Here is a 12780-nt window from a genome sequence, read left to right as displayed (position 1 = left end):
AGATCAAGGGAAGTGATCATTTGATAGCAGCCTTCAACTACCTGAAGGGGGGTTCCAAAGAGGATGGAGCTAGGCTGTTCTCAGTGGTAGCAGATGACAGAACGAGGAGTAATGGTCTCAAGTTGCAGTAGGGGAGGTCTACGCTGAATATTAGGAAATTTCCTATTTCACTAGGAGGGTAGTGAAGCACTGGAATGGGTTCCTTAGGGAGGTGGTGGAATTGTTGGATCATATTAAAGAAGTTCTGTATTAAAATCACAAATGAGTTTGATTCCCCATAGTTTAAATTCCAGGGTATTACTAATTAAGAGGTCTCTTGGGTTTTGGTACTGTTTCTCTCCCTCTATGTGTGAAACTTGCAAGCTGCTAATTGCGTTAGTACATTCTAAGACAGAGTCTGTTCTCAAAGCAATTCACAGAGACTCAAAGCAATACTCTAACAACAGAAACAGCACCCAGAGACTCCCCGCCCTTTTGTTGTATTAACAATTGTGATTAAAATAGAGATAGAGGATGTATGTGGATGGATGCTTGGTGTGGATAACAACTGAATGATCAGGGAGGTGCCAGCCTAAGAATCCAGTGTCCATCGGCTGAAGAAGGCGTCAAGTGGAAATAACCAGAGGACCCCCGGAGGGCAGACTGGAATCCACCCAACAGCCTCAAGAATGGGAGAACCAAAGAACAAGATAACTTCTTGGAGCCGTCAGGAATGTGCTATCTGCTGATTGATTCAGCAACAGCATGATGAAGCAATTCCCATAGACTGGCATAGGAAGAAATTCCTATAAAAATAGACTCTTAAAAAGTGAGAACTTTGGGGTCTGATTCTGCAAACCAACTTCCAGGAGCATCAGATGAGCATCTGACAAGGCCCTGCTCCCTCCTCATGTCCAGGCCACCTGGCCAGTGGCTTGGCATGAGCAACTCTAAGGCTGGTAACTATGATGACAACCTTGCAGAACCTCTGTGTGTGTGTGTGTGTGTGTGTGAATGTGTGAATAAATATGAGATTGAATGGAATGTTATAGCTATAACTAACTGCTTACTATGATAACAACCTTGCAGAACCTGTGTGTGTGAGTATGAATGAATGAGTGAATAAAGATGAGATTGAATGGAATGTTACAGCTATAACTAACTGCTTACTATGATTCTTTCTGTATTCACAATAAATGTGGTATTTTGCCTTTTTCCCTTTAATAAGATCCTGCTGGTTTTTAAATTTATTGGTACAACAGAATCTCCATCCTTAGAGGTTTTTTGACAAAGCCCTGGCTGGGATGATTTAGTTGGTTTCCTGCTTTGAGCAAGGGATTGGACTAGATGACCTCTTGAGGTCTCTTCCAACCCTAATATTCTATGTGATCTTCCAGTAAGTTTAGCTATCTGCTCTTCAAATCAGTTGAGAAACTGCAGGACTAAACATATTTCTAGATCAACCTTCCCAGAGCAATTTACTGACTAGAGATAAATCAAACAGACAGGTTAGCATTTTAACGAGGGAACAGTAGCAGAAGAAAGTAGGCAAGAAGATCTTTTCTGAACTGGCCGACACTAGTACAGATGGATGGGATTGAAGTAGCAATAACTAAACGTTACCCAAAGGAAGGGAAAGCAAACCGAGAGCAGAGTTAGCAGGAACAGATGTTTTCCTGAAGAAAGGATTCACACAAAGAAAGGGAAAGCTCAAAACCAACTCCACAAGCTATGGTCAATGGTCTTCTGGGTTAGCGAGGCACCTAGGACAGGGCCCCAAAAGAGAACATTTTACTGCAGAATGTGTGTAGGGAAGGGCAGGTACCTGCCTTATACAGCTCCACTTGTGAAGGCGTGTGCAGCTGTGACTCAGCCAAACAAGGAAGATCTGTATTCCAAATGTATTGATCCTAGCAAGCTAAAAAGCACAGGATGTTTTGCTGACCAGCCATGGGAATATGGAAATGTGTCCAGCAATAAGTGGACATCTGTGAGGAAGTCCCTTTCTATGTAGCCACAAGCACAGAATAAAAAGTTAACCTCCCAGGGCATTTTGGTACTTGGCAATTTTTTTCTGAACAATTTAAAGACCTGCCTTAGCTGCTCTCCCTGGGGAATGACATTAGGGAAGAACAAAAGCCAACAGTTCTAGTTTACAGTGACAACGGCCAAAGGAAAATGGATGTCTGTGTATGGCTATCACAAACCTTCCCATTTGAGGGCCACAGAGGATAAGCTGCCACTGTGGTTTGTTTGTGCAGCATGGCTTCTCAGGTGACCCATATTTGAATGCTGGAGTGAAATCCTGGCTCTCCTGAAGTCAGCATCAAAATGCCCATCAATTTCAACAGGGCCAGGATTTCACCCCAGTCTCTTGCTCTGAAGGTCAGTGGAGTCTGGGAGTGAGGGAATGTGCACAGCTGCAAAGAAACGGAGGGGTAGCTTGTATAGCTAAATGGTAAGACCTCCATATGATTAAGCAGGAGCAGCAGACAGGCTCAGAAAGGAGTCCTCAACTTGGATGGACATATACTGTATCCAAGCAAAGGTCCTGAAGACAGGTGGAAAATAACTGTGGATCTGTGCGTATTTCTCAGGGCTTCAAGGGCACAGAAATCCTGTGCTCTGGGAGCAGGAAACAGATCTTTCACAAACAGACTACTGGTGAAAGAATTAAAGACAGGATTCTGGGAGGAAACACTGGCACTCAGAAGAGAGTGACCCAAGTGAATCAATATTGGGGATTTATGATGGATCACTAAGATAGAAGTAATGAGGAAAAACAATCAGACTTCAAGTGGTTACTGCAGCTTGTACATTTCAGAAATCTGGAATGACCTGAGGGTAGGTATTGTCACAGCTTTGGCAAGCTGAGTTCTGATTTGGCACACAACTCACAATCCCATGAAAGAATGAGCAGTACACTGACCCAGTTTTGCAACAGGCTGACCCAATTTGTTAGCATTTCAAAAATTGAAAGTGTGGATGGACTTTTTAGGGAACTATTGTTGCCCTGAATTAAAACAAAATCTTTTAAACTCCAGTTTACAAAGGCAATTTCAACACTAATGAAGCATTAGAATGGGGGTGGGGGGAAGGTGTCAAGATAACTAATTAAGGTGTAAACTTCATCAGAATGATGTGTTTAGTTGAAAACTGCAAACTAACCTTCGGTTCCATTTTCAGGTAGGCAGGCTCAAGCCAATTATTGGCAAGGATTTTTTCCGACGTCCTGGCAAGGATTTTTAAACACATCATGTAAACCCGTCTCCTCCTAATAGACTGTCTACTCATCATTCTGTCTCCTGGACTAAAGACAGGCTCCTGACAGCATGAGTCTATGTCAAAGGGTGTCTTTGTTCCAAGGCCTGACAGGATGTAACTGGGGAAAAGCTTGATATGGAGGAATTAGGCCTTGTCTACATGACAGACTTCTGATAGCACACCTACGTCTGTCAGGATGTGAACAGGAGTGAGCCCTAACCCACATGATGTGATGGCAAAGTCTCTAATATAGACACAGTTATACCTGAAAAACTGCTTTTTATGGGTAGAGCTTTTTTCAGTTGAGTGGCGGGGAGAAGAGAGAGAGGAAAAAAATAAGCTCTACCCGTAAAAGCATTATTTTGCTGCTATAAATTGGCGTCCACACTAGGACCAGGTCTACACTACAAAATTGTATTGGCATATCCATCAGGCATGTGAAAAAATAAAGTCTCACCCTTAAGCAACACAGCTACGCCTGAAAAAAATCCAAGGGAGAGACAGCTTATGCTGGCAAGAGTTCGTTTGCTAGTATAGGCAACTTAAGTATACAGGCCAAAGACCTCTTTTTGGCAGAATCAGCGGTGTCTCCACAAGGGGGGTTTGCCAGCAGAGCTGTACTGGCAAAACTTTTATAGTGTAGGCTAGCCCAAGGAGCTCTTTGAGGTATACTATAACAGTGAAGTGCCCCCTAGTGTAGACAGGGCCTTAAACTGGAGCCTTCAGATGGAGGAGAGATGTTAGAACCAAGGAATTCCATAGAAGTGCCTAACCGTGCTCACCTTACACAAGCAAATAGTTCAGCTGCTTCCAAATCAGGCTACTTGCATGAGCAGTGTCAGCAGGATGTGCCTGAGGGTCAGTAAATCACAACAGACTAACCCAAAGTGCAGAATGGTGAAGAAGAAAAGAACTTTTCAGGTAAGACATTAGTCTATTTATGATAAAAGGTTCAGGGCTAAAGGTTCAAGGTTATTGCCTGTTCACTAAAAACAAATCATAATGCAACCATAAGAAGCTCTCTTGTAAAGTAATGTTAGATGGCAAGAAAAACGTCCCAAGAAAGGGCTTTGTTACCATGTTAGACCTAGACTATTTATTGCCATGACTTTTCCTCCAGAAGGTGTTTTAAACGCATGATATCAACAGCTAGAGGTTGAGTTGCTTTTTAGTGCTGGATAGAACAAAAAGGCTGCTTGGTCCCTTTTCAGACGTTCGGGGGGAGGAGAAGTAAGATGATGAATCCAGGTCCTCGGCACTAAAAAAAAGTTACAATGAAGCTGTTAAGGTTAACTGTGCTACATACAGTTCACAAGAAACTGATAGGTTTCAGCGTAGCAGCCGTGTTAGTTTGTATTCGCAAAAAGAAAAGGAGTACTTGTGGCACCTTAGAGACTAACCAATTTATTTGAGCATAAGCTTTCGTGAGCTACAGCTCACGTCATCGGATGCAAGTGTAGCTCACGAAAGCTTATGCTCAAATAAATTGGCTAGTCTCTAAGGTGCCACAAGTACTCCTTTTCTTTTTAAGAAACTGATAATTAGTCATAGAAAAAGACAAATAGAAGAACAATACTTACAAATTGATTTGGTAAACAAACAGACAGGACCAAACACAGTTCAGGTCTACAGAAAAATCTTCCATATGCTACTTAAAAGAGAATTTTGTTCTACCTTCCTTACAAAATTTCGGTGTCAGGTAAATGCAGCAAAATAGGTCCTGCAATTTGCTGGCCAAAACCCTTAGTTTGCCGTTCTGGCATGCCTTCAAAACACAGAACCTGGTTATCATTTTGTAAATTCAGTGTGCCTTGATATATGCTAAGAAGGGCAAGTTGGTTTTTCCCCCCTCAAGCTACTGTACTCGCTAGTTTGAAATGCTAATGTAATTCTGACAACTTCACCTTACAAGCTGTTCCCAGTCATATTTGCCATTAAAGATGCAGGGTTCATCTTTATTCAATCTGAAGAATTCTCACTTGTGAGGAGGATGCAGAGATGTAGAATTGAGGGGGAAGGCTTCACTAGAGGATAAAGAGCAGTATCAGAACTTGCACTAATCTCCTTTCCAGATTATAGCGATAGTGAACAGTCTGCAGTTAACAGAGTAGCAGCCGTGTTAGTCTGTATTCGCAAAAAGAAAAGGAGGACTAGTGGCACCTTAGAGACTAACCAATTTATTTGAGCATAAGCTTTCGTGAGCTACAGCTCACTTCATTGGAATGCATCTGATGAAGTGAGCTGTAGCTCACGAAAGCTTATGCTCAAATAAATTGGTTAGTCTCTAAGGTGCCACTAGTACTCCTTTTCAGTCTGCAGTTAAGAAAGGTATACTGTACAAGAAAAAGGGAAATTGGAGAGACCAAGCTTATTAAACTCTACAAGAAAATGAATCAGCCAAAGGAGCTATATCTATTTTTTATTTAGCAAATATCCTTTTCACATTCTAGAGAGCTGCTTTGCAAGACTTTGTACTGGGGGATTCTCTCTTCATCCAAAAATGTGCCACTCCTACACTGAGCTACTGTTTGTGTATAGTTACCCTGAGGAAGCCATCACCATAATGTTTACATAGCTACTTAACTGGTCATTGACCTTCTGTAGGTCACTCCTTGGCAAACATGGTCTAAATTAAGCAGCGGGGGTGGGGGGTATGTGTCTGGATTTCACAGCATTCCAGTGTGACATACTGGAGATTCCAGGGCAGCTTTTAGATAAAATACCTCCATTAAAAAAACCTAATATGAAAATGAATACAGTCAGTACATAGTTCCCAGTACTACTGAACACAGTATTTAATTAATTGTATACTAGCCTTACATTTTTATGGGATGCAGACCTGTCTGCTGAAAATGCACAATGGCACTATAGAAAGCAGGGGTAAACTGGAGGTTTGGGGAGCTGGGGAGAAGACAGTTGTGGCTTTGGATGCCTGGGAAACGGTGGGAGGCAGCATGTGATTGTGGGGTAAAGCACATTAACTGAATGTTTCTCCTAAAACACTCAGCAATGAACAATGTTAGTCCTAAAAAGAAAAGGAGGACTTGTGGCACCTTAGAGACTAACCAATTTATTTGAGCATAAGCTTTCGTGAGCTACAGCTCACTTCATCGGATGCATACTGTGGAACGTGTAGAAGATATTATATACACAGAAAGCATCCGATGAAGTGAGCTGTAGCTCACGAAAGCTTATGCTCAAATAAATTGGTTAGTCTCTAAGGTGCCACAAGTCCTCCTTTTCTTTTTGTTTTTAAAGGTTTGCCTCACAGTGATATAGGCTAGATTTTTTTTTTTTAAATTAAAACTCTGGAGCACCCAACTCCCCAGCCACAGAAAAGCAAAGCACACAGGATCCCAGCTATAAATTGCCTATTTTCCAAGAGCTGTATGCCACAAGCATCCAAATACAGGCTCATTTGTGCTTGTTCAGTCACAGCCACCAGGCTCAGAGTTTGTGGAAGAAGAAACAAATCATCATAGCAAGTTGAGTAGGAAACTTGATTTCCAGTAATTCCTTCATGTGGCTTTTTGATCCCAATTCCCCACCATCTCGTTTCAGACACTAGGATTTTCTCCTAATGTTCTAAATAAATGGAAATATAAGTACTGTTGCCCCTTCTTCCAATACTAGTGTCCCATTCTGAACCCAATGTCTCTCATCCTTTGCCAAGAGGCAACAGATGTCTGGGGCTATGGAAGTCAGCTTTCCAGTGGAGGAAACAACAGTGACAGGGAGTTTGGATATACCATAAATAAAGCATGCATACTCTTACAAGTACACAATAGTCTGGGAACGGAGACGGTCACAACAGTGTGCAGGCAAACCCTTCTTCCAGAAATCTCTGCCCACGCACCAAAGCCTGGTTTCTCAGGAAGCAACTCTGCACTAAGGTTTAATTCCAGTTAGACTGAGGCAGAGAGCAAGCTCCCCTGCTCACCCTATCCTCTCTCAAAGGATCCGTGCATAACCAAACTAATGGATTACATAAGCACTTCTACCAAGAGTACAACTTGTCTGTATGCCACAAAATAGCTCTTAGACGACGTGTAGCATTGTTATGGCAGATGTCACCACGAGGCACTACTTTGTACTGCTATAGTCTGAACGCTTTGCAAACATATCTCAAACCTTCTCCCAGATAGGACGTCCATCATGTCTGCAATGATTGTAGTGCCCACTTGATCTTAAAATCACCTCCTGCCTCACCCTCAAGGGTTTTTCTGGCTGTATCCAGGTTAGGAAGTTTATGGGGAAAAATCCCACCAGCGCTGCCACAAATTCACCTGCAAGAGTGAGAGCCATAGTGTAGATAAGGTGATGGCAGCTTCCAGCATTTTACAATCACTTCAGTTGCCCCTGTTTAGCATGGACATGTATTGCACACCCAGGCAATCTGCTAACCATAGTCAATGGGCTCTTCTAGCGCTACTGGTTTTTTTCCTAACATTGTATGGCTCAGTCTTGAATGGACTAAATTCAACGATTACATAAAGCTTCTTCAAATTATTAAATTCTAGCTGTCTTTCTGTATAGAAAGCAGAGAAACATTAGCAAGCACGAAGCACAAACATTTTCCAAACAGGCTGTATCAGTTGGTAATACATTAGAGTATTCAGTTTAAAAAGTAATGTGTTTAAATAGACAAAAATAAGTTGCTCACCGAGATTTTAAACTTCTCAGAACTGACATTCTGTTTATTATGTATGAAGAAAGACTGTATTTTAACTGAAGACCGTGGATTTCTGCTGAGTAGTGATAAGCTACCTATTTACTTTGAAGCTAAACTATTTAGTCAAGGGGGGAAAAAACCACGGAATAGTGACTGCCAATCTTAGATATGTTAAATATGATACAAAGAAAAACAAAAACCACATTCCAACAACAATTTAGCAACCAAATAAATCTGACAGACTAGAATTCCAACCGATATCCTGATCACAATCATGGGAAAAATAAATCTTGCTATAGGTACGTAAGAGTGAAGAAAAAAGTTAGAAGCAGAAAGTGTATATTTAAGCAGTCATGCTCAATACTACAGAAACCATTCAGTTTGTCTCAATTGTCATCATTTTCCTTCATAGGAAAATAATGTAATAAAAACTCCATTGTACTTCTGTACCACTGATGTTTACTTAAGACTTGAAAGCCAGATTTTTTTCAGCATTTATAAAGCCTTGCTGACAGGAATTCTGCAATGCTCCCAAACACTAAGGCTGCCCTTTGAAAGCTAATTAAAGATAATTTGTTACTAGAATTGGCTTCATGAATGTTTGCCAAATTCTGCTTCACAACATATTTATTCCCACAGCAGCAGATGATGCAACAAAACTAGGACAATTCTGAAATAGGCAGAACTGAGAAGTAGGTGAGAATATGGCTGCATTTATTTTAATAAATATACACATTGGCAGAGGCATTAAAATATCTTAGTAAGTAGGTTTTAGTTGACTGTTAACCTGTGAAAACTGGTTTGAGTACAAGTGCCTAATTTAATACATTAATTATAATTAATCTGCATTTAATCTATATGCAGTTAGCATTTTAATAGATTTTGATTAAATAAAATCAGAAGAGAATTTGAACAATATATATGGTTTCATTTTGTGCTGAGAAATTATAATAATGTACAAATACAAATGAATAGACCTAACCTAATTGAATCTAGATCACTACGCTACACTGGCTGACTCCAAGACAGATTTACTATTTAATTATGGCAGTTAGTAATATTCCATCTGTATACCACATGAAAGGAAGATCTAAATTGTAAAGTAAAATGACAAAGTGTCCAGTAATATACCCTACAATTCTCTAATGTGACTACAGCCTAATGTAATTTCCTTTATTGTTCAACAAATTCCATCTACTGCTTAGATTTAGAACAGAAGTCTATTTACATTACATTGTTGTGATGAGGTAAGAGTGGTTTTAAAAAGCATACTATAATTTTATATTAGTGTATTTGTAATCATTACCCCACTTAAAACACAGCGGATTCCTTATTTAGTTTCAATGACAGCCACACTCAGTATATTCATATTTTTTATAAGATTTTGAGCATCATTCCGTTGGTGTAAAACTGCACAACTGATACCATTTTCATTTGCACTTAGCTCGTCGCTAGACACAGATTTGGTGAGAACTGAAGGTTAGATCACCTTAGAAAAAGCATATTCACTCATTCCCTTGTGACCTGTCCCTCTTCAGGGCCAAGCTCCCTCATGTTTTTCAGTTCTGACAAAAAGCACATCTGTGCGCACATAAGCACAGACAGCTAACACAGGCTGGACTATCAAAAAGGCACTATATGCAAAATACCTTCCACGTCAAATTGCAACATTTTTGCACTATGGATATACATATATATACGCTAAAAATAAACAGCAGCACACAGTACCGATATAGGTCTATCCTTAGTCTGTAAAGGTAATCAGGAATGGTTTATCAATAAGAAAGTTGATTCTGCCTTGATGCCGGGGAATGGACAAAGTAAACCAATTTTGTTAAATGAGGGTGGGGGTTTCATTTTGTTTGAGTTTTTTGCATTTTTCCTTTCACATAAGATTATTATTCAAATCACTGAAGTTACATGGTAGATAACCTGTCTTTATAATTGCAAGAAAGCATTAGTTTTACATTATAGAATTTCATAAAACCTATCCAGATTTAATATATCACAAGTAATTCTGTATATTATTTTAAACTCTTGTGTAATAGAATTGAACGACATCTAAACCATAGTCTTTGCTAGACTGTTTTTAATCTTTCTACGCTTGACAAATATTATTACTACTGGGTTTCTCATGCAGCAGAAGCCAACTTATCTGTGCAGCAGTAATGTCATCAGGAAGGGTTGTTAAACAACAGAGAGCTAACACAGCAAACATAAGACCTTTTTAAGTGTAAGTTGTAGGGGTGCTTGTCTCCTTCCCTCCTTTCTCAACCCCACTCATGCTGTACAGACTATTGAAAGCATTCCCCACCAGATTATATTAATTTTAAAAAACTGCTCTAGATCAAAGTTCAGTGGTGTCCTCCTAAATCTACATTGACACAAACATTTTAGGTTAGATGACAGAGCCTGAGACACTTACAGGAGTTACACGGCCAATAGCCAGAATTCAGCTTATGTGCACAATTACCCAACTTGTGGGTGCATTTGTGCTAAACGGATGTGCAAATCAGACATCCAGTTACATGCTATTTTTAAAAGTCAGGCCTTCAGTTATCAAAGGAAGAATGCAAAAGATGTCTTTGTTGTGTGCAGCGATGTAGCTGTGATGGTCCCAGGATATTAGACAGACAAGGTGGCTAAGGTAATATTTTTTATTGGACCAACTCATGTTGGTGACAGACAAGCTTTTGAGCTACACAGAGCTCTTCATGTCTAGGAAGCTCACTCACCTTGTTGTTGTTAACTACTCATGCTAAACAACCAGTTCCAATTTGTATATAGCAGCGACACTGTTAGTTTCCCAGACCTGAAAAAGAGCTCTGCGTAAGCTCTAAAGCTTGTCTCACCAACAGTATTTGGTCCAATAAAAGATATTACCTCACCCACCTTGTCTCTACGATGCCTCTGTCATTCTACTGAATTAGAATTTAACAAAGCTTTGTTACAATTCATTTAAATTTTGTACCATATTTATATGCCATACTGGGAAAAACAGAGTTAGTGGAAATTTCTGTCATGATTAGGAGCTCATTTAGCATACAGGAATAAATCTACTTGATGTCCAGATGGATGAAGCTATTAAAACACTTGTTAACGGCACAAACTCCAAAATCTAGCTACTTCTTACAAAAGTATTACTACGCTTTTTAAGCTACTAAGCATTATATTGTTATCACACAAATAGATGAAGCAGAAGCCTAAGCAAAGATGAAACAGTTTCATCACCCTCTCTTATTTTTATATTTTAAAACTGTAATACACTAAATGCCACAAGTCTCAAGATAGCGACGTCTAACCACTGTAACTAGCCTCTCAGGGAAACAAAATCTTTCACTATATCTTGTAATATACTATTTCAGGAGTCAGGGTCCTTTCATTAAACAGGTAAAATTGCAAACAAATTCACATTCTTGTTTTTAAGAAGTGTCTTAATTTCTTTTGGTGTTTGTTGGCACATCATCTTTCACTGTACTGTAGTTACCTACTCTGGACTGCACTGGCTACTACAGAGCTCTACTACACTCATCTGCTTGCGCATTCAGCTCAGAAGCCACTTTTTAAATAGCTCAAGCAGATACTTCTACCTTCGTAGCAGCACCCACCTATCTTAGCCCCATGAGGAAATGCCAGTCCATGGGGACCCAGAAGCCTGTTCTCAAAACAGACTGACCAGATGTATAGTACCAAAACTTCCAGATGCAAACTTGGAAAAAGCAGGTTTTACAGTACTATGTTCAGCCATCCCTACAATACGTTAAGGAAATCAAATGGTACATTTGAACATTTTCTCTTTGCTAGCAACTGAATTACTGACTTTAGTTTTCAGGATCTAGGAAGGAATTAAAATTATTTTCTACTTTACTGCTTCATCAATTACTTGTTTAATTTAAAAATCTGCTTTGTAGCAGAACTGGTGCAGTACCCTTAAACAAGAAGGCAGGATTTGATGTGGGGGTCCATGCAGAGTATGGACCCCAGCATGGCACAGAGACCTGCTTTAAATGAGCCTCTTGCAGGACAGCACAGAGAAGAGGGAAGTATGGGTGGCCACGGGATCCCTCACACTGTGGCTCATCCTGTCCTGTTCCAGGAGAATGAGAACAGGCCTGAGTCTACAGGAGGCATAAGAATGGTGTAGCCTCTCCAGAGCAAATTCTTCCAACATACATCATTCCCCAGCACGCAGCCCACTTACTCACAGCAGAGGAGTGGGTTTGCTGTTTTCTGCATTCAACAGCATAGCCTATTAGCTTTTTAATGGCAAGTTTGAGATTTATATATTTTCCATTTCAACAAACGTTAAGACAGGAGCCCGATATTTGCACCGTCTCCTCTGTGCTACTGTTTCATAAGAACATATGGCTTCCTGGCTTCCCCAGGGTGAGACAAGCGTGGATAGGAACAAAATAAAATAAATCTGATTTTTAAATTAAATTTTTTTTTTTAAAGTTGAATGTTAAATTTGTTGTTGTGACCCAGGGATCACATATTGAAATCAACAGGCAGCAGGTTTCAAACAAACATAACAAAGTACTTTGTACAACATACAGCCAACCTGTGGGAATTCAATGCCAGGGGATGCCATGAAGGCCAAAATGATAACTAGGATCAAAAAAGAATTAGATAAGTTCTGGGAGGAAAGGTCCATCAATGGCTATTAGCCACGATGTTCCTGGATGCAAGCCCAAGTTCTGGGTGTCCCTAAACCTCTGTTGGCCACAAGCTGGGACTAGATGACTGGGGATGGATCACTGAGTAATTGTCTGTTCTATTCATTCCCTTTGAAGCATCTAGCACCAGCCCCTGTCAGAGACAGGATACTGGGCTAGATGGACCATTAGGTCTGATCCAGCATGGCT

The 12780-nt window shown here is 40.2% G+C and overlaps 1 protein-coding gene across 7 annotated transcripts in view; it reads right to left on the bottom strand.

Moving 5' to 3' along the window:
• GLCE (glucuronic acid epimerase) overlaps nt 1-12780 on the bottom strand; it is a 108608-nt gene that overhangs the window by 21353 nt on the left and 74475 nt on the right. Inside the window, exon 1 of one of the 7 annotated variants that reach the window (XM_074966626.1) lies at nt 7375-7452. The exons of the other annotated variants lie outside the window; for them this stretch is intronic. Coding sequence (XP_074822727.1) covers nt 7375-7400 — 26 coding nt within the window. The 5' untranslated portion in view covers nt 7401-7452. Of the gene's footprint in view, nt 1-7374; nt 7453-12780 lie in introns of those variants that run through there. 7 annotated transcript variants of the gene reach the window in all.

The sequence above is a fragment of the Natator depressus genome, chromosome 10, assembly GCF_965152275.1.
Source record: "Natator depressus isolate rNatDep1 chromosome 10, rNatDep2.hap1, whole genome shotgun sequence".
Classification (NCBI taxonomy): Eukaryota; Metazoa; Chordata; order Testudines; family Cheloniidae; genus Natator; species Natator depressus.
This window is presented reverse-complemented; position numbering and strand designations above follow the sequence as displayed.